This window comes from Prenolepis imparis, unplaced genomic scaffold, assembly GCF_030444845.1.
Source record: "Prenolepis imparis isolate NDT839.2.m4 unplaced genomic scaffold, iyPreImpa1.0 SCAF_9, whole genome shotgun sequence".
Lineage (NCBI taxonomy): Eukaryota > Metazoa > Arthropoda > Insecta > Hymenoptera > Formicidae > Prenolepis > Prenolepis imparis.
The window spans coordinates 18,402,208-18,424,286 of NW_028141167.1; the positions used below are offsets into that span (position 1 = coordinate 18,402,208).

A 22,079-nucleotide genomic window follows, 5' to 3' on the forward strand; every position below is an offset into this window, starting at 1 on the left:
CCGTTAGCGCGAGTAACCGCTGTACATCCTGGTTCAGATGGTCGAATTCGCGTCGTCACCGTTCGTACTGCAACTTCGGAGTTTAAACGACCCGTCGTTAAATTGTGTCCGCTTCCGATCGACTCTCCAGCCGCATAAATGTAAATCTGTGTTTTTTTTAATATTCAATCTCTATCCGTAATTACCTTCTGTTACTCGCGTTGAGTTATTTTCGTAGGTTGCATCTACCGGTCTGTATGCTTAGTATTAATAGCGCTAACTGTCATCAATTTCTTTGAACTATTTCTTTCAGCCTTTATTTATTGTATCGTATCCTTTTTATTATTTGCTTCAGCGGCGTTTATCACGCCCCTGAGGCGGGCGGTAATGTTAAAATACTTTAATCTTAATTCTCGGATCTCTATGTAATTTTCAATTTATCATTTCATTAATTTTAACTTCCATTTCTGCGAAAGTCGTGCATCGGCTCGGCTTCTCGAGCGAATATGTTTACGTTTTTTCCGCGTCTCGAGCGTCTTGCCGCGCGTCTCGCAGCACCTCGCAACTGTAAATCAGCAGTTCGGCATTATAACGTTCGCGTCCTTGACATACATATTTTTCGCCGAAATCCTGTTCAGTTCGCTATCGACAGCTGTCTAGCAAACATCTCGTTTACGATAACTTTCTGTGCTCTGTTTTTCTCGCGATTATTCATTGTAATCGATTCTATCTCAAATAAAAGATTTGTTCTCTATTACAAATAGTCGATCTCTTCATCTCAGTGCATTTCATCAACGATATCACCGATAATTTCGAACACGTAATAACAATTGTAAATGATGTCAAATGAATGTCCTTAAGTGGATTTTCACCAATACAAACATTTAATGCTAAAAATATCCAAATAATGTTCTGTATAAATTATTGTCTATTTACGATTTACGAATTACGAAAGACAATATGGCTAATCATTTGTGTGAGTTTCTGTGGAGGCGAGATGTAAAAAAACATAAATTAGATCCATTTAAAAAATTAATTGAAGACATTAAAGATGTATATTCTGGCTAAAAAAAGAATAATATAAATTGTTTCTTGTTGATGTTTTCGTTCTGATATTCTATTTTTGTGTTTCTTAGGATTCTTTATATATGTATATTGTATATCTTAGGACGCTTTATATACCGGGTGTTCCATTTTAAAGGACCCACTCAAATATCTCAGAAACACTGCGTTAAATAAAAAAATGTTTCCTACAAAAGTTGTAGGGTTTCGAGGGGGACATAACATAGTAATATTAACATAGTAACATATGACCTTGGGCGGCGTCTCCAAGGTCAAGTGAAGGTGAGAATAAATTTTTTAAATGGAAACCTATATTTTTTATTATAACATCTTTTTCTACTAATTAATTTGAACAACTTTTATCTGAAGCATTTTTTTATTTTCTTCAAAATTCATTCTCACCTTCACTTAAGGTTAACCTTCACTAACCTTGGAGACGCCGCCCAAGGTCAAATGAATATTACTATGTTATGTCCCCCTCGAAACCCTACAACTTTTGTAGGAAACATTTTTCGATTTAACGCAGTGTTTCTGACAATGAGATATTTGAGTGGGTCTTTTAAAACGGGACACCTGGTATATTTGGTATTAAATGTGTTATGTTATTTGAATATATCTTTCTTGATTGTCTATTGGAATTCACTGTGTTTAGGCATATACTTTACAACGTGAAGCGAGGTCCACCCTGGCTACCGGCGGGGAGGGTGCGGGAGGGGAGCCGAAGGCCCCCTTGCACCTCCCCACTGTGTGTGTGTATCCATGTGAAAAGGCCCTATTCTATATAATTATCGACAATAATTTATATGGAAAGTTATTTTAATATTTTTAGCATTAAATGTTTGTATCGGTGAAAATCCGCTTAAGGACAATCATTTGACATCATTTACAGTGTGTCTACAAAAATTTATGGCAATCGGGCGTGGGTCGTATTCGTAAGTTTATCCCATCGATGTTTTCTTAAATGGAATCCCCTACTTTCTATTGCATATTCTTGTAGGCCTTGTCGAGACGTTTTCAAAACACTACCTATTGATGTCTCTTACGCAAGCCGTTCCCAAGATACGAAGCTTCAAAGTTGACATATTATCGGCATTCGCATTATCCAATGTACACCGCGGGGAGGTTGTTCAGTCAAATTTGTACATCAAGAGTGGCCCTAAAAAGGGCAGACTTTGTGTGTATGTGTGTGTGTGTGTGGGTGTGTGCTTCTTTAGTAAAACTTTTCTCTAATTATTTTTCTTCTGGTTATTTTAATGTAAGGGAAAGGATAAGAAAATGGTAGAGAAAGAGAAATAAAATTTTTATTAAAAAAGCACACACACAGACGCACGCACGCACGCACGCTCGCACGCACGCACACACACACACACACACACACACACACACACACACACACACACACACACAAAGTCTGCCTTTTTTATAGCCAATTGATATACAAATTAGATATACATAAAACCCAGTCTTACATGGTTACTAAGTACGCAGCGAAAAGAAACAGTCTAATGTTATGCGGTTGCTAAGCGCGGGGTGGAGCGATCTACAAAAGACAATAGCATGTATGAGCAGCGGATAACGCTGGACCCCCGAGTGGGCTGTCTCTTCTCGCCGCGTGCTTGTAGGCGCGCAAATTGGCCGATCTATTTTAATTAATTTCTTATTAATTATTACGAATTTCGCAAAATGGTACAGGCCTTTTCTACTTGGTTTAACCCACTCTACCTGCTCACGAGAGGTGAAACGCGACCACCAAACACCCTGTATTTATACATATAGTATAACAGCTCTGACCTTTCGAAAGTAGAGATTTCAAGCTTTGAAACCTTTTTTTAAAGTTTAAATTCTCATTTTTTGAAACAAAGTTACAGCTATTTAAAATTTGGCCATTTTTTAGACAATTTTTTTTCCTTAATTATTGTGTATGTTGCATTTTTTTCATATTTTTCTTTTTTTGCAATTTACCATGTTTACACTTTTTCATTTTCTTTGCACCATCCTGATCTTTTTTTTTTTTATTCTCATTTTTGTTACTGCCTGACTCATCATCATCGCTCTCTATCCAATTTTGATATTTTCAATTCCTTTTCTTTCTTACTTGGCCAAAAGTTAGAAGAATATAAATGATTCGTAAACATTTATTTTCTATGTTATTGATTGCTTTAATCGCAAGACATCAAATGTGTATGTATATATTGTGACGTGACGCCTTTTGAGCGCCGTCACAAGGGCAATAGCTCGACCGGGGAGGGAAGGGGAGAGCCGTCCTGGGGTTGCTTCTCACACCCTGAGAGATAGCGACCTTAAAGCGAAAAGATTATATTTTATTGTTATTTTTGTTTGTATAATATTTCCTGCGTTACCGTATTGAGCGAATGTGAGTTGAAATAACCGTGACACGACTAACTGAGTGGAGGATTCCTCAACGAAATGTGCAGCAAGATTCCGGAGATCCAAGGAGGAAACTACCGTAAATGGATACCGTGCCAAAGGTCATGTATCGAGTTCCCGTCGCTACCGCCATCCCGAGATATTATCTAAACTATAAACTGTTCTAGAGATCTGATGGAAGCGCTAAAGGATACCGAGAGGCCCCCTCATGCTGCAGAGTGAGGAGAGGGCCCTATATCAGCCCATAAACACCTGCGGGAAGGATTGGATGACGGCCCGGCCAGCCTGCCAATTCAAACCCCGGAAATCAAGAATTATGAGGTGATACCGCCACGATACCGGAAAGAGCGGGAAGCGAGTCTCCGAAAATCACGGGTACAAGGACGAGGGCGCCGAGGGATCGATGGGCGGATCCCGGCGGCCCCACGGCGACCGAATATCGATAGGATGCGCGGGAAATCGGCGCGGAGCTCGAGGGACCTAAGGACTCTCTCTCGGAGAGTCACTTCTGTCTGGCGTACGGAACAAGTGAGAGGGACTCCAGGACGACAATCGATCAGCCTTGCGAACCTATTGTAAGCCGCCACTCGGGTAGTTCGTGAGTAGAAATTGTTCCCGGTCCAGCTAGTGTCGTGTATTACCGTGCCGTGGGTTAAAGTCTGTCGAGTAAAATCGACAGCTTTATACTGAATTACCGTTTCCGTTTAGCGGAGCATAGTTGCTCCAGAAAATTGTTACCGCGATACTGGCTCATACCGGGTACCGCGAAAGTGTCTCTCTCAGGGAAGTTGCCGCCGACAGTCGTCATAAGTTAAGACTCGAGAATTATATTGTATTGTATCGTATCGTATCGTATCGTTGGTTTTGATGGAATTATAAGATCGCGTTAAATAACCTCGGAATTTGTGCGTGGTCGCTCTCTGCGAGTTACCGTTACCGTATCTATTGCGAGGAACTCGGCGAGAGTCGTACATATAGCGCGAAATTACCGTTTGTTTCATTTCGTAAAGATTCCGTAAATATCGTCTCGTCCCGTCTGTTCGAGTGACCTTCGTGGCAAATAACGTTATATATCCTCGTGGTGAGCCATTGGGGGACGCCTCGTTAATACCGTAATTACCGTAATTACCGTTCCTTAATATTCCGACATTTCGAGATATCGATTGTGAAGATTGTAGTCTCGCGCGCGTGAGGAATGCTGCGACCACATTCCGGAGTTTTTGTATACCGCGCTTACCTTCTCGCACCTATTGTTCGCTACCGGAGCTAGTTTCGATTCGAATACGTTTATATACCGCGTGTACCGATTACATCGAGCGTGAATTCCCACCGTAAGGTAATCGTTTCCTGTAATTTCGAGATTATTACTGTATCAATTGTATATGTGCTTCTAATGTTATGTGTTAAATATATTTGTTAATTAATTATTGAATATTGAGTGTCAAATAATTTCCCTCCTCTCCTCCAGAATCTCTCTCTAGCGTTACCAAAGAATCGCGCCCCTCTGCCATACACTGAGCTAGGCGCAGCCGGACCTTTATATCAAGTTTCTTAAGAGATTCGCGTTACCGTGGCGCGAGAAATCGCGCCTGGCGCCCATTTATTAGCATAGAGTTTATACTGTAAAGTACCGCATTACCGTTGACTACCTATCTCGTTACCGTATCACCTACCTACGTTTAGATAGATATCGCTCCCGATTTACATTGCACGTCGCTTTCTCGAGAGCGGCGTTCTCGAGAGAGGCAAAGACGTCGCAAATTTTGGCGCCCAACGTGGGGCCCGACGCCGTTGGAGACTTTACCGAAGTAGAAAATTTTTTTTGAATAATCAATTATATTGTAGCGAAAGATAGATCTGGAAAGGGAGTGTTGTCCGATTGTCAATTTTTTTTTTGTCCATCTAGTGACTACGTATAATCATTGTGTCTTTGTGTCGTATATTAATCCTTCAATTACAGTGAAAATTTTTTGGTGTTCTGTGAGTCCGGTAAAAGGTTAGAGTTGAGATACTGTATCAGTAAGTAAAGTATCTGTCCAATTTCAAAAACTTTGTGGTTTGAAAATTTATCGGGTAACCTTGGAATTTGTGTGCCACAAAAATTGGTTTGCCGTGCGTTGTGTTGACGCTTGCCGGATCGCTACGCGGTGTGTTCTTTTTCTTTTTTTTCTTTCTCTTTCGCGCACGCTGCCGACCTCGGCGCGATATAGAAACGTAGATAAATCTTTAATACCGCCGAAACGTTACCTTTAGACCAGCTATTCGAATGACCGCTATTATTTATATATTATTATACCTATTGTAGTCTTATATATTATCATTTTTTTTTGCGCTCTTTCGCTCTACCGATACCGTTTGGTCGTTTATCATTTCTGTTTGCTGTTCCATCAATAGACGCTTGACTTTCCTTTTGTTACGACTAATACCGATTATATTGAAAGTTTTCGTTCTTTTCTTTTTCAAGTTCACAGCCACTATTGTATTTTCGATCGCGTTTTTTTTCCGTGTCTTTCTATTATCCTCTCAAACTACCGGCAACCATTGTTTTCGAGTTAACATCAAGGTTGCTCAACATTTTGGTTAACGTGCCGGTCGGTTAGCTCAGGTTCACATTGTTTCGAATTTTGTTTTGATCTCGGGTTTGTTTGACCTCTTATATTTCGGGTTTGTATTTTCGTAAGTCATTGGGTCGTGTTATTATTTTTTTTTTGTGTCCTCTTTGCCTTTCTAACTTTAACTTGTCGACACCACATAACCGTTTTTTTTTCTTCTCTCAATATTTTGATACCGCTACCGAATTCGAATTTTTTTTTTCTTGATACCGTTACCGAATTCGCCCGTGTTCGTCGAGATACCGCTTGTACCGCCGAAGAAAGTTATTAACGGGTTATTGAACTACTCTTGGCAGAGATTGGTGGAGATTCGGAATACCTTGCCGTGACTTGATACCGAACGAATTTTTGTTCTCCCGGTCGGCTCTACCGTTCCAAATGAGAAAAGATACCGACATCCACCAGTGGATACACAGTCTAACTGTAGAACAGGCAAGACAACATTTGGAGGATCGGGGATTAAGCACCCAAGGAATCTTGCCGGTTTTACGCGCGCGGCTCCTACGACACGAGGAAGAGACCCACGGTAATTCTATCAACACCGCGGGCACGATGTCGACCGATGAGGGCGCCACCCCGAGTCAAACCACCCTCTTGGAGGGAGATACCTCGGCGGATCCAAGGTCCCCTATGTTTTTCTCATATGGGGAGGTAAAATTAGACGAACCCCGCGTGGAACGAGCCAGTCACCCGGGACCTACGCTACACTATCCTCCGTACCGGCCACCAGACCCTCGCCCTTCGCGCGCCTCTACCGCGGAAGCCTACAACCTAATGAGAAAATGGAACTTGCACTTTTCGGGGAAACGGGGCAGCGACGCGGAAGCTTTCTTGCTAAGAATTAAGGAAGCCCGAGCGATAGTACCGATATCAGATGCCGATCTTTTCAAGTGTTTACCGTTATTCCTATCGGATATGGCCTTGTATTGGGTCCGGTTAGAAAGCGAAAACTGGCGGAACTGGGGTGACTTTGAGGCGGCATGGAGGGGACGATTCGGGGACCCCGACTATCAGTACGCACTCCGCGACGAAATTTTTAGACGAACGCAGGGGGAGCACGAATCGGCAGCCGATTACCTTACATGCCTTCGCGCGTTGCTCAATCGCATGATACCCCGCTGGCCGATGGCGGAACAGTTAAATTTCGCGCATCGGAATATGCTACCGCGATTGCAGATAAGCATCCGACGTCAAGAGTTCGTCGACTTTGCTACCTTAGAGTATCTCGCCACGAGAGTCGAGAGATCCTTTCTTGCCGAAAAAAATTACCGACCCCCGCTACCGCCGGAACAATCCATTTTCCCGGATTTGGCGTACCATGCGCCGAAAGGCAAAGTGAAGAACCCCGCTACCGTTGCTACAGCTACCGCTACTAGAAAGGAAAAGAAAAAGCCCGCCAAAAACGCGAACGCGCATACCGAAAAGAACGAGACCGCGACAGTTACCGCTACGGCTACCGCTTCCGATACGACATCCCGTGATACCGTGAATCCTACCGTGACTACCATGCACTCCATAAAATGTTGGAACTGCGATAAAACCGGACATCGCGCGCGCGGGTGCACCGAACCGCGCAGAAAATATTGTTACCGCTGCGGTAAGCGTGATGTTACCGTACAAACTTGTCCCACGTGTGCGGGAAACGCCAGCCGGAGCCAGTAGAAAGGGTCCCTACGACTCCGAGCCATGAAGACGAGGCCCGCACAACCGTGACACATACCGGGGAGGAGGATACGTTACTACAGTCATATGTCACCTTAGAGTCAGATACCTTACCGTCTTTACGATACTTTTCCATTAAAATACGCGGATATCCTCTCGCGGCTCTCGTGGACTCGGGGTCGAACCGAACGCTGCTAGGTCGCGAAGGGATCAAGATTATCCGCGCATTAGGTATCCTCACTCATAGAAACAGGGGCATGCAAATCCGCACCGCGAATGGTCAACTCGCGGATATTAGCGAGGAAGCTCGAATACCCATAGAATTAAAAGACCGATGTCATGAAGTTACCGTAGCCTTATTACCGAACTTAGCCGTACCGTGCATCCTCGGAATTGATTTTCTAATGAAATTCGGCATAGGAGTAGATTTCGCTACGGGCGAATGGTACTTCGCAGAAACGCCACATCTTCGCTACCGTCTCGCTACCGAAGAAACCCCACGCGGAACCTCGTGCTACGGATTATCGGAATTAACCCCCGAACAGGAGAAGGAATTAGAATTTTTTTTACGAACGTTACCGGAACCCTCAGAAAACCCAGGCGTTACCGCATTAACCGAACATAAAATAGACGTAGGTTCGAATCCGCCAATACGACAGCGCTGCTACCTAGTATCACCGAAAGTGCAAGAAGCCATACGAGCCGAAACGGATAAGATGCTAGCGGCGGGGATAATAGAACCATCATTTAGTGAATGGTCGAATCCAATTGTCATGGTGAAGAAGCCCAATGGCAAATACCGTTTCTGCTTAGATTTCCGGAAAGTTAATGGCGTATCGAAAAAAGACGCATATCCGCTACCGAATATGAACGGGATTCTTGATAAACTACGTTCCGCCCGCTATATTTCGACAATTGACTTAAGTCAAGCCTACTTTCAGATACCGTTAGCTAAGGATAGCCGTGAGATTACCGCATTTAGTGTTCCCGGAAAAGGATTATACCATTTTACGCGAATGCCGTACGGTCTCACCGGGGCACCGGCAACCTTCCAAAGACTGTTAGATCGCCTGATAGGCCCAGAAATGGAACCACACGCGTTCGCGTATTTAGACGACATTGTTATAGTCACGCCAACTTTCGAAGAACACATGAGTTGGTTAGGAAAAGTTCTTGATAAAATTGTTACCGCCGGCCTTACCGTAAACCGGGATAAGTGCGAATTTTGTCGTTCTCAAGTGCGATACTTGGGATTTATAGTGCAACAAGAAGGGCTAACGGTAGATCCCGAAAAGACGCGACCGATCCTGGAATATCCCGCTCCGCGAAATATTAAACAATTGCGTCGATTTTTAGGAATGTCCTCTTGGTACCGTCGATTTATCCAACAGTTCGCGACCCTAAGCGAGCCTTTAACCCGGCTTTTGAAAAAAGGCAAGCGCTGGGAGTGGGGGGATGATCAGGTTCGCGCCTTTGAGCAGATAAGAGAGCAGTTGGTTACCGCACCGACGCTGGCATGCCCGAATTTTGAGATACCGTTCGTGTTACAGACCGATGCCAGTTCCGTAGGGTTAGGCGCAGTATTAACTCAAACTATCGACAACGAAGAAAGAGTAATAGCGTTTGCGAGTCGTGCACTATCAGATCCCGAAAAGAGATATTCCGTTACCGAACAAGAATGTTTAGCTGTCGTTTGGGCTATACAGAAATTTAGGCCATATCTCGAAGGATACCGATTTACAGTGATTACCGACCATAGTAGCTTACGCTGGCTACATAACCTAAAAAATCCGACGGGCAGACTCGCGAGGTGGGCACTAGAATTATTGGAATATGATTACGAGATCATCCACCGTAAGGGTGCTCTACACCACGTACCGGACGCTCTTTCCCGAATGTTTGAAACAGACGATACCGACGAAACACTGACCGCCGCGATAACCCCAATTCCAATAATCGCCGCCCTAGAGACCGTAGACTTAACAAACACTAACGATGAATGGTACCGTAAGAGATATAAAGACGTCGTATCAAATCCAAATAAATTCACGCAATGGAAGGTTATCGACGGGCGATTATACTTTTTAAGACCCAAACGCGTAATTTCCGAGATAGTAGAAGACCTAGATCGATGGAAGCTAGTGATACCGAAGGAATACCGTACAGAAGTTTTAAGAGAATCTCACGACATGCCACAGGCAGGCCATCTAGGCACAGAAAAAACGTATCAACGCGTCGCCGTTACGTACTTCTGGCCGAACTTATTCCGCGATGTTACCGAATACCTTAAAAGATGCGATCTCTGTCAGCGAACCAAGGTCGAGCAAGCGAGCCCCGCAGGCCTTATGGGACGTCGGATTGCAGACGGACCGTGGACCGCTATAGCTACCGATATAATAGGCCCGCTACCGCGCAGTAAAGCTGGATTCCAGTATATTTTAGTGGTGCAGGATCTGTTCACGAAATGGGTAGAATGTAGGGCCTTAAGAGCCGCCACCGGCAATAAAATTAGCGAAGCCCTAGGTGACTTGGTGATCTCTCGATGGGGCGCTCCGAGGTTCCTCTTAACCGACAACGGTACCGAATTCATAAATAAAGTGATTAAGACATTTACCGAAGATCATAATATCACACACACTACCGTGCCTCCATACCATCCTCAAGCCAACCCCGTCGAGCGCGTGAATCGAATACTGAAAACGATGATTATTGCCTTTATCGAGAAGGATCACCGCGAATGGGACGAACACCTTTCCGAGTTCCGCTTCGCCTATAATACCGCCTTACACTCATCTCTGGGAGCGTCTCCCGCATTCTTAAATCTCGGTCGAGAATTGGAGCCGATATATTCACTACATCGACGTAGTCAAGAAGTTACCGAAATTGAGACAGGAGATACCGCGAATTGGGCGACGCGTATGAAACAGCTACAATCATTACGCGAATGGGTTACCGAAAATTTAAATAAAGCTTACGAGAAACAGGCCTCCCACTATAATTTGCGTCGGCGCAATCGAACGTTTCGGGTAGGCGATCTGATATTAAAGCGTCAACACATATTATCGTCCGCTGCTCAGAATGTAGCCGCAAAATTGGCACACAAGTTCCAGGGACCTTTTAAGATAGCGCGAGTGATCTCTCCAGTGGTTTACGAATTGGCGCAACTGGACGGATCACCCGCAGGAAAAACCCACGTGCAGGATATAAAACCCTACACACCTCCTGACCTCGACGTGTAGATGCCGCGCACGCTTATGGACCACCGGGCGATTAGGAAGCTTTGGAGAGACTTCTGGTCCCGACACCGTCCGGTATGGGAATTCATTCATTTTAATGATGAAGGATTTTGGATGGATCTCGAGGAAGTAGCCGGAGAAGTCCGGGCCGCCCGATGGACCACCGAGGGAGCGGTAGTGCGGGAATACCCGCACACCCGGGACGTCCTCGTTCAGACCTCACCAGCGGAGGTTATTAACAGGGCTACCCAGACCGCAACCCCTGACCCCATCCAGGGGGCCAGGCAAACGCCTCGCTCTCCGGAACGGAGCACGCCAAGCCGGAATGGGACGGGAACCGGGCCTCACCGCCGAGTCCGGGAGCGCTCCCCCAGGAGTCCAGCGAGGAGAGGACGATATCCCGGCGGGTGTTGGAATTGCGGGTCCGACCAACACCCATACGCGGGGTGTCCCCTCCCACGCCTGGGGGACTTTTGTTACGGGTGCGGGCGGCGGGGGGTGACCCTCCGCGGTTGTGGGCGCTGCGGTACCACCTACCAAAACACGGCCCCATATACCGCTGGGAGAGGTCCCCGAGCACCCCGTTCCCCGGTGCCAGCCGAGCGGGACGATGATCCACTCCGGGACGGATGGCCCTGGCAGAGGGACGTCGACCGGGACCACTCGCGGGAGAGACGGCCACAGTAACACCGTCTCGGGATTTCTTCTTTTTGTTGTTTTTCGCCCCGACTTTTCTTTAGGTACCGCTCAGACAAAAGTTTTTTTTTGTACCGCTTATCCAAAATTTTATTTTGTTTTTTTTTTTGTTCAGCTCTTGTTTCTTTTTCCTTTTTCTTAGGTACCGCTATCATAGTAGTTTTGTTCTTTTTGTTTTTTTTGTTTTTTTTTGTTCTCTTTTTGTTTTTCCCGGTATATATATTTTTTTTCTTTTGGGGATTCCTTCAAAAATTTTAGGTACCGCCATAATCAGTTTTTTTTTCTCTCGGTCCCTCCTACCTTGCTATTTCTGTTATACCGGACAATAAACCATCGTAACCAACATGCTCTCGCCTGTTTTCTCACCTACCCTCTTAAAACTCCGAACTTTCCTTTTCGCGGTCGCGAGTGCGCGAGAGAGCGCACCCGATCGCTGAGCGGTCCACGCCGATACCGAACGGCGAATGAGGGGGGGGGATAATAGAAGGGAATTCGCGCTACATACTGTCGGATCAATAGAACTAGAGAGGAAACGCATAGATGAGTTGCGAGGTCCGGAAAGTGATACTCTGGAAGTGCTGCCGGAGTGGCGGATATCGGCTACCGAAGCTCCGAACCCCGGTTCTCCTCTAGGAAGGGGGAGTTGTGACGTGACGCCTTTTGAGCGCCGTCACAAGGGCAATAGCTCGACCGGGGAGGGAAGGGGAGAGCCGTCCTGGGGTTGCTTCTCACACCCTGAGAGATAGCGACCTTAAAGCGAAAAGATTATATTTTATTGTTATTTTTGTTTGTATAATATTTCCTGCGTTACCGTATTGAGCGAATGTGAGTTGAAATAACCGTGACACGACTAACTGAGTGGAGGATTCCTCAACGAAATGTGCAGCAAGATTCCGGAGATCCAAGGAGGAAACTACCGTAAATGGATACCGTGCCAAAGGTCATGTATCGAGTTCCCGTCGCTACCGCCATCCCGAGATATTATCTAAACTATAAACTGTTCTAGAGATCTGATGGAAGCGCTAAAGGATACCGAGAGGCCCCCTCATGCTGCAGAGTGAGGAGAGGGCCCTATATCAGCCCATAAACACCTGCGGGAAGGATTGGATGACGGCCCGGCCAGCCTGCCAATTCAAACCCCGGAAATCAAGAATTATGAGGTGATACCGCCACGATACCGGAAAGAGCGGGAAGCGAGTCTCCGAAAATCACGGGTACAAGGACGAGGGCGCCGAGGGATCGATGGGCGGATCCCGGCGGCCCCACGGCGACCGAATATCGATAGGATGCGCGGGAAATCGGCGCGGAGCTCGAGGGACCTAAGGACTCTCTCTCGGAGAGTCACTTCTGTCTGGCGTACGGAACAAGTGAGAGGGACTCCAGGACGACAATCGATCAGCCTTGCGAACCTATTGTAAGCCGCCACTCGGGTAGTTCGTGAGTAGAAATTGTTCCCGGTCCAGCTAGTGTCGTGTATTACCGTGCCGTGGGTTAAAGTCTGTCGAGTAAAATCGACAGCTTTATACTGAATTACCGTTTCCGTTTAGCGGAGCATAGTTGCTCCAGAAAATTGTTACCGCGATACTGGCTCATACCGGGTACCGCGAAAGTGTCTCTCTCAGGGAAGTTGCCGCCGACAGTCGTCATAAGTTAAGACTCGAGAATTATATTGTATTGTATCGTATCGTATCGTATCGTTGGTTTTGATGGAATTATAAGATCGCGTTAAATAACCTCGGAATTTGTGCGTGGTCGCTCTCTGCGAGTTACCGTTACCGTATCTATTGCGAGGAACTCGGCGAGAGTCGTACATATAGCGCGAAATTACCGTTTGTTTCATTTCGTAAAGATTCCGTAAATATCGTCTCGTCCCGTCTGTTCGAGTGACCTTCGTGGCAAATAACGTTATATATCCTCGTGGTGAGCCATTGGGGGACGCCTCGTTAATACCGTAATTACCGTAATTACCGTTCCTTAATATTCCGACATTTCGAGATATCGATTGTGAAGATTGTAGTCTCGCGCGCGTGAGGAATGCTGCGACCACATTCCGGAGTTTTTGTATACCGCGCTTACCTTCTCGCACCTATTGTTCGCTACCGGAGCTAGTTTCGATTCGAATACGTTTATATACCGCGTGTACCGATTACATCGAGCGTGAATTCCCACCGTAAGGTAATCGTTTCCTGTAATTTCGAGATTATTACTGTATCAATTGTATATGTGCTTCTAATGTTATGTGTTAAATATATTTGTTAATTAATTATTGAATATTGAGTGTCAAATAATTTCCCTCCTCTCCTCCAGAATCTCTCTCTAGCGTTACCAAAGAATCGCGCCCCTCTGCCATACACTGAGCTAGGCGCAGCCGGACCTTTATATCAAGTTTCTTAAGAGATTCGCGTTACCGTGGCGCGAGAAATCGCGCCTGGCGCCCATTTATTAGCATAGAGTTTATACTGTAAAGTACCGCATTACCGTTGACTACCTATCTCGTTACCGTATCACCTACCTACGTTTAGATAGATATCGCTCCCGATTTACATTGCACGTCGCTTTCTCGAGAGCGGCGTTCTCGAGAGAGGCAAAGACGTCGCAATATGTTTAATTAATTAAAATATTGATTTTATGTGTCACAGAATTTGTGTATGATAAGTTTTTCTGTTTTCACTGTTGATGCTTTATTTGTTATCAAATTTGTTATAAAATATCTTCAGTTAGAAGTTATATGCCTATTACAGAGAAATTGTTATATTCATTATTAATTTAAATTTATCTTCAAAGTTTATTATAATTTATCTTCAATGTTTACTTTGTGCAAGAAAAGCTGATTCTTGAAAAATAAAAAAAGTATATTATCTTGATATCTTAGTAGTAGTAGTAGTAGAGTAAAGTGAGTGGTTCCAATCGGCCCCCGACGGCACTCAGAACAAAAAGAGTTCTATTGTGTCTCCTCACTCTTTTTCAAACCGGGTGTTGGGATTTCAGCCCAGAATTTTCCACTAGGCTTATAAGTTCCGTCACCCTTGTTTCGCTTAAGTCTTGGGATTTAAGAAAACCTTGCCCCCAGGTCGTAAACCTCCTGCAAGCAAGAGCCGGGCATTGGCACAGTATATGTATGCTGTCCTCTTTCTCCTCCCCACATAGTCAACACTCCTTCCTATCTGCGAGTCTGTTGAATAGGTGAGCTTTAAGTATTGGGGAGTGTCCTGTAAGTAGTCCTATCTCCACCCTCAGTCTCTGCCTATTCAGTGCAAGTAATTCTTTGGTCCTGACACCACTGATATCCTTCATCAGGAACTTGGCCTGGCGGCAGGTTTCCAGCTTCTCCCACCTGGCCTTATGCAGTTTGCTTATGCTTTCCCTGATGAAGTTTTTGCACACCGTGAAAGGTAATCCTACCTCCTGACTAGTTGGTGCCTTACTGGCCCCTTCTCTAGCCAGAGAGTCTGCTATTTCGTTCCCTGGTATACCTTAGTGCCCAGGTACCCAGACTAGAGTTACCTTATTTGATCCGCTCAGCTCCTCCAGCGCTAGCATGCAGTCCCAAACCAAGTTTGATTCGGTGGTTGTCTTTGCCAACGCCAAAAGAGCTGCCCGGCTATCCGAGCAGATATATATTTTTCTGCGATTTGTACCTTTAGCTAGGATGTGTTCGGTGCACCTGAGGATGGCAAGCATCTCGGCCATAAAGACCGTGCAGTCGCCTCCCATAGGAATGCTTTCCCTATAGTTTTCCCTAGGTCCATATACTCCCGCTCCGAAGCAGTTGTTTATGCCTGATCCGTCCGTGAACCACAGGTCCACATTTGTGTTCGTGATTCCCCCCGGATTCAGCCATTCGTTTCTTTCTGGTATCCATAATTTAAAATGTTTTACCAGCTGGTATTTTCTTGTTATTCTGTCTTGTTTGCCCTCGACAGGTTTCTTTCGGAGTAGACCCAGCCTAGTGTGTCCTAGTCCAGTATCTCTCCATTCACCCTGACATTTTAAGCGGTATGCCGTGGTGTTGGCTGTTTTGACCACAGCCAAGTCTAGTGGCGTAACATTGAGGGCTATTTCAAGCGCCTCTGTGGGTGTGGTTCTCATGGCCCCTACTGCAGCCCTTAGGTAGTTACCTTGCAGGCTTCTCAGCAGTTTCTCTGCCTCCCTCTTGCTTGTTCTCGTCCACCAGACAACTGATGCATAGAGCAGTCGCGGCAGCAGAACCGCCCCATACAGCCACATTGCTGCACTAGCGCTGATGCCCCACGACTTGCTCATTGCTCTTCTGCACATCCACATAGATGCGTAGAACTTTTTCCTTCGTTCTGTTAAGTGTTTTTCCCAGCTAAGCTTGGGATCTAGTATTAATTGGGACCCAGGTATTTTACTGAGTCTGTAAAAGGTATTTCCTTCCCCCAGAGTTTTAACGGCTCTATAGGTTCCGGTTTATATTTTCTGGTGAAGACCATGATGTTTGTCTTGCTCGGATTTACCGATAGACCTCTGTTCTCACACCAATTTTGCACAATTCTTAAGGTATCCTTTGCTTGGTCCCTTAATGTATTTAGAAATGATCCTCTTACCACGATGGCCACGTCATCAGCATAACCAAAGGTCGAGAAACCTTTCCTCTGTAATTCCTTTAGTAGGTCGTCTATCACCAGGCACCACAGCAGCGGAGATAGGACTCCTCCCTGTGGGCAGCCTCTTGTTGGTTTTCCTCTGACGGAGATGTCTTGGCACTCAATCGACAGGCATCTGTCCGCTAGCATATCTTCTATCCAGTCCACCAGCGGTTCTTGAACTCCATGTCTGCTCAGTGCTTCCCTGATAACTGCATGTGAGGTGCTATCAAAAGCACCCTCAATGTCCAGGAAAATTCCGATAGCATAGCCTTTTACCTCTAGCTGTCCTTCAATTTTGCCTGTCAGGTGGTGTAGGGCGGTCTCGGTAGACCTGCCCTCCCTGTAAGCATATTGGGCGCTAGCTAGAGGATGGTGTATTAGAGAGTTGGACTTGAGGAATCTGTCCACCAATCTCTCTAAGGTCTTCAATACGAATGACATAAGGCTTATTGGTCTATAATCCTTGGCCCTGACATGACCATTCTTGCCAGGTTTTGGTAGAAAGACCACTTTAGTCTCTCTCCACTTTTGAGGGACGTGTCTAAGGGCAATGCTTGCCCTATAGATTTTCGTCAGTGGGCCTAGCAGGTTGCTGAGCCCTTTCTGCAGTAGGATTGGGTATATGCCGTCAGCTCCTGGAGCCTTTAAAGGCTCAAAGGAGCCGACAGCCCATTCCACTGCTTGCGGGTATACTACTTTGGCTGCCAGTCCCCATGCTCTCGGTTTATGAACGGTCATGGGTCTCTGCTTGTCATTAACTGTGGAGTCTCCCCGAAAGCCCGGGAAATGAATTTCCATAAGATGCTGTAGGGTTTCCTCTGCAGTTTCTGTATACTCTCCACTGGGAAGCTTAAGGCAGCCCCATTGTGATTGGTTTCCTTTACAGAGTATTTTGCTCAGTCTAGATGCTTCAGAAGCACTCTCGATACTTGAGCAAAAACTTCTCCATCCTTTCCTTTTAGCCTTTACTATCGCTTTTTTGTAAATTCTCTGAGATTTCCTGTACTCTTCCCAGGATCTCGGTGTATTTACATTTTTAGCCCTGTTAAAAAGTCTTCTCCCCTCAGCCCTGAGCTTAGCTAGCTCCTTGTTCCACCATGGTGTTCTGGCTGTAGGATCTTTCGCCTCTAATGGGCAGTTCATCTCATATGAGTATTTGATGGCATCATTCAGATAGTCCGCCGCCATTTCCAAATTTTCTTTGGTGTGGAATTTGGTGGGAGTATCCTTGAGTCGACTCTTAAGATCTTCCTCGAACCCCCTCCAATTCGTTTTCCTGGGATTTCTCTTCCATATCCCTTGGCTTTGTGTCCGCTCCATGGTGAAGCGGATCTGTCTGTGGTCTGATCCCGAGGGCTCATCAGAGACCCTCCATCCCCTCACCAGATCCAGTACTCCACCAGAGCATATGGTTATGTCTATCACTTCCTGTCTTCTAGAGTCCAGGAAGGTAGGTTCTGTTTCTCTGTTGAGGATGTGCAACTCTGTACCTACCACAAAGTTGAATAGGCTTTCTCCCCTGGGATTTATATCGGTGCTTCCCCACACCAGGTGGTGTGAGTTGGCATCGCAGCCCAGGAGTATCTCCAGCCCCTTCTGCTTCGCATAGATCGTGAGTTTGATTACATTTTCATGAGGGGGTAAGTTATTCAAATCATAGGGCATGTATACTGACCCTATTATCAGATCCCTGACCCCCCCCACTAGTCAGCTTTATCTTCAGTCTGATGGCGACTAGGTCACCATCGCTGAATTGTGGCAGTAGACAGGCCTCTAGTCCTTTCACTATGATGCAGGCTCTCGGTCGGTCCGTGTTACCCGCCCAGAATAATTTTCCACAGCTACCAAGTCCTCTGATATGTCCCTTGATAATCCATGGTTCCTGTATTAAGAATATATATCTACTTGTGTGCATCACAGCTGCGCACCTAGCTAGTACAGCCGAGGCGCTTTTGCTGTGATGCAAGTTAATCTGCGTAAAGTGTACACGGTCCGCCATATTTATTCTGACGGGCCCGGTGCTTTCTCCTTTGCGCTTTCCTTACCGCTGTCTCCAGCAGGCAACCTAACCGTCGCTTGCCCGAGTCCGCAGTAGGGTTTAAAATTGAGAGCTCTTAGCGCCCTCAACGCTCCATCCCCCACAAGGGCAGCGAAGTGGGTGCTCGTGGCGTCCCTACTCTCGCTCCCCTTCGCGATCACCCAGTCCGATGACTGGATGCCTTCGTTTTGCCTGTCAAGTAGCTCCAGCGCTTCCTTGACAGGTATCGTGGGATCCTCTACGTGCACTACGATTCGATGTCTCCTAGGGAGCTCATCGACTCGCAGTGCACGCAGTTCGATCCCATTTAACTTGACTTCTGAGGTTAGGCTTCTAAGCCACCTCTCAGTCTCTTTGTCGGTGCAGTTGAAGACAACTGCCCCGTCCCTATCCGAGGTGCCTCTGAAAGTAGGCGCTTTGGTACCCTTTGCTAGGCAAAGGATACGCTTTCTCACCATTTCTTTCAGAAGCGATGCCTCGTCTTTTTCCAGTCTTCTATCCGGGTATGCCATGGGAACCAAGGCAACCCTGATGAGACCAGAGGTCAGTTGGGCAAAAGTCCTTTGGTCAGTTACGACTTTCGGCCTTTTGCCCAACTGAGTGTTACTGGAAGGACTGGGTGTGCTATGCTCTGACCTGAGTCGTTTTACCGCCCCAGTAGTAGCTCGCTCCCCCGTCCTTGGAGTAACTGTTAAAGCAGGTGTCGGTTCTGGAGTAGGCCTTGCAGCCTCCCCCTTCGCCTCCATCTGCTTTTGTTTTTTATAGCGTCGCCTTGCCGCTCCGCTATACCGAACCCGAACGTTTGGTGGCTGGGCCTTAGTTGGCTCCGCCCCCGAACTGCCCAGGCATTCTCCTTCAGGTCGTTCGTCACCTAAGGTGGCCACGCCCTGTAGGACTTCCGAAAAGTTTGTTTTATTTTTCTCAATGTCCATTTTGTTCCCACGAGTAGTGCGGTCGCGCGGTTTCACCCGGGCAGAGCCGCGATGCCCAGGGCTTGGCTCGATACTCTCGGAGGTCGCCCGGTATCCGAGAGGCACCGTTAGCAACGTAACACCCCTTACGCCACGCAGCCCTCGGCACGGTTGCACACACCTTTGCTTGGGGGGTTCCTCTTTGTCCGGTGCACACGGTTGCCATCTCCTGAGCGAGCGGCCCCCGCGTGCCCCCTCAAGCCCCTGCACCCGTCCCTACGACTGGACGAGCGAGGGGGGCCCGAGGCTGCGGTCGGTCACACCCCTGAGCGGGTGATATCCTTCCACCTCGGACCCCCCCCCCCCCTCCATCAGTCGAGGGACTTCGTCAAGGTGGGAACCCATCGGGGGGTTGATATCTTAAATACAATCAATATTTCTTTATAAATGATATTTAATAATGTAAATGTAAAAAAAACATAATTTTATTTTAGTTATTTTTTATAATATTTGGCATATTACTTCATTAAAGATTAAAAAGTACGTAATATTATCAATTACTTAATAGAACAAATACTTAATAGACAAATACTTAATAGAAATTTTATATTATCAAAATATTAAAAATGAGTATTGACCATCTTTCCTGACATTTAGGGAAAAAATGGCCATAGTATTATAAAACAGTTGACCGCATACATATATATTTGATGTTAAAGTAATAAAAAAAACTTATAATTTTACATATTTACTTTTTTATTTTTATACATTGAACATATAAACTTTAATATATTTTTTAATATAAAATAAAACTTTTATAAAAAAAAATTAAATTTTAATAAAAATATAATCTTTTAGATAGTTTTTTTTAACAAAAAATAATCTTAAAACAGAACAGAAGTAAAATTTTATACGTAAATAAACAAAATACATAATAATTTGATAATGTATGTTTTAATAATAAAAATGAACCATCTTATCCAAATTAAAATAAAGATGACCAAAGTATTTATAAAAAAATAGTAAAAACGAAAATAAAAATTATGAATTACATTATAATTTATATATTATTGAATGATTTTATATATTTTACTGACGAATAGCAAGTGAGAAAACGATGCATGTCTTTTTTTATATTACTCGTAGAATCGTTATCGTGATATTCAGCAACAAAATATATATCATATACACTTTATTATGATAATACTAATATGCAAAGTCAAATCAAGCGTTAATGATTTCTTAATTCTTATTGATATTGAATTCGAATATCATAATGACAATCGTAATAGCAATATAAAAGAAATCATTCTTTACACAGTATGCTATCTGAATTAACGCATATTTATAATTATGCCTTCCAATTGTAGGATAGAAACATACTTATAGATAACGATTTAATTATATTGTTAACAGCTGAGAAAATGACTGATTTATTTCTTGTTTTTATATTGTTAGTACGTTATTATGATATATTGTTAGTACGTTATTATGATATATTGTTAGTACGTTATTATGATTCGAATTTGATTTAGGTAAGAATCAAGAAATGATGAGCACCTACTTTAAGTTCTATTTAGTATATTAATTAATATTCATAATAAAGTGTATATTATATGTATTCTGTTGTTTTAGCCTTAACATCTTTGTTAATTGAAAAGAAGCAAAAAGAAGAAAAAACAGATTTATTTTGTGTATGCTCTGTAAAAGAAAATCTGAAAAAATTATCAGAGATGAGAAATCAAGTTGCAGTAATATTATAATACACACTTATATTATTTAAAGGATTTTAGATTTCTACCTAAAGACGAGAAAATGCTTAAATTTCTGAAAATACTTTAATCTTAATCGTTTATCATGTAAAATTGTATTACAAAATCTTAGAAAGCATAGTTTAAAATAATTTATATATATCATAATTTTATTTTATTCTACAAATTTTTTCATATAACATTATGTAATTAATTGAGAATGTTATACTATATATATTAATATTGATTGATAACAATGTGGAATATTTTATATAAGAATATAATACACATTTTGTCTAATATATCCCCGTACATTGTATATCTTTATAATAAAAAACTCCGCTTCTCAATTTTGACTTTTAGGGGCCTAGCAGGAGTGAGTAGAACTTCACTCTTTAATTTAATCTTATTGATAGTAATACTTTTATCCACTTTAAATACAAATGTTCGTATCAAAGTAGCTAGTATAACTTTCATAGAAATCATCGCATACTTTATACCTGAAAGAATTTGTGATAGATGTAAAATAAATTTTATAATTCACATATAATAATTTATTGATTATACCTACCTATGCAATTTCTTGACCCGATACTAAAAGGTAAATAATTATCCGAACCGGAATTTCTTAATCTTTCTGGAAGAAATCTATCCGGATCAAACATTAATGGATTTGGCCAATATTTTTCATTTCGGTGCATCGTTGACAGTGATAGGACAACATCAGCACCTTTCGGCAAAATAATTTCTCCTATAAAACACAAATATCTTTATGCAATTAGGCGTTATTAATGTAATAATATAGAATAGCACAATAGAGTCCAGATTAATCTACAAAACAAACGTATGTGGTCTACAAAATGATATTTCTTGTCAGAAACTGTAATGACATTTTTATTAAATTCTCTTAATTCATTTTTTTTGCTATATCTTTAAATTATTTTTTATTTTGGTATTAAATAAATTGTTTTTTTTTTAAATACTCAAATAATAAATACTCAACTAATGTTTGTGCTAAATATCTCTTTAAAATTGGAAGTAAGATTCACACTATCTAGGTTTTGATTTGCTTGTAATTCACCATTAGGAAAAATTGATAAAAAAATGTAGTTCAGTTTACTAAATGCACCTGTT

At 43.8% G+C, this 22,079-nt stretch overlaps 2 protein-coding genes across 4 annotated transcripts in view; both read right to left on the bottom strand.

The window, feature by feature from the left end:
- Window positions 1-14,782: 14,782 nt before the first annotated feature.
- On the bottom strand, window positions 14,783-15,898 carry LOC145940263 (uncharacterized). The gene is made up of 2 exons (XM_083045177.1): window positions 15,274-15,898; window positions 14,783-15,108 (listed from the first exon to the last, which is right to left on the bottom strand). The coding sequence occupies exons 1-2, from the start codon at window positions 15,896-15,898 to the stop codon at window positions 14,783-14,785; spliced, it is 951 nt and encodes a 316-aa protein (XP_082901303.1).
- Window positions 15,899-21,153: 5,255 nt separating this feature from the next.
- Window positions 21,154-22,079, bottom strand: part of LOC145940449 (cytochrome P450 4C1-like) — a 73,103-nt gene continuing 72,177 nt past the window's right edge. For 2 of the 3 annotated variants that reach the window (XM_083045618.1, XM_083045620.1), the window contains 2 exons: window positions 21,517-21,696; window positions 21,161-21,445 (listed from right to left, as the gene is read on the bottom strand). In XM_083045618.1, the coding sequence (XP_082901744.1) occupies window positions 21,270-21,445; window positions 21,517-21,696 (356 nt within the window). In that variant the 3' untranslated portion in view covers window positions 21,161-21,269. Of the gene's footprint in view, window positions 21,446-21,516; window positions 21,697-22,079 lie in introns of all 3 variants that reach the window. The other variant, XM_083045619.1, reaches the window with a different exon arrangement.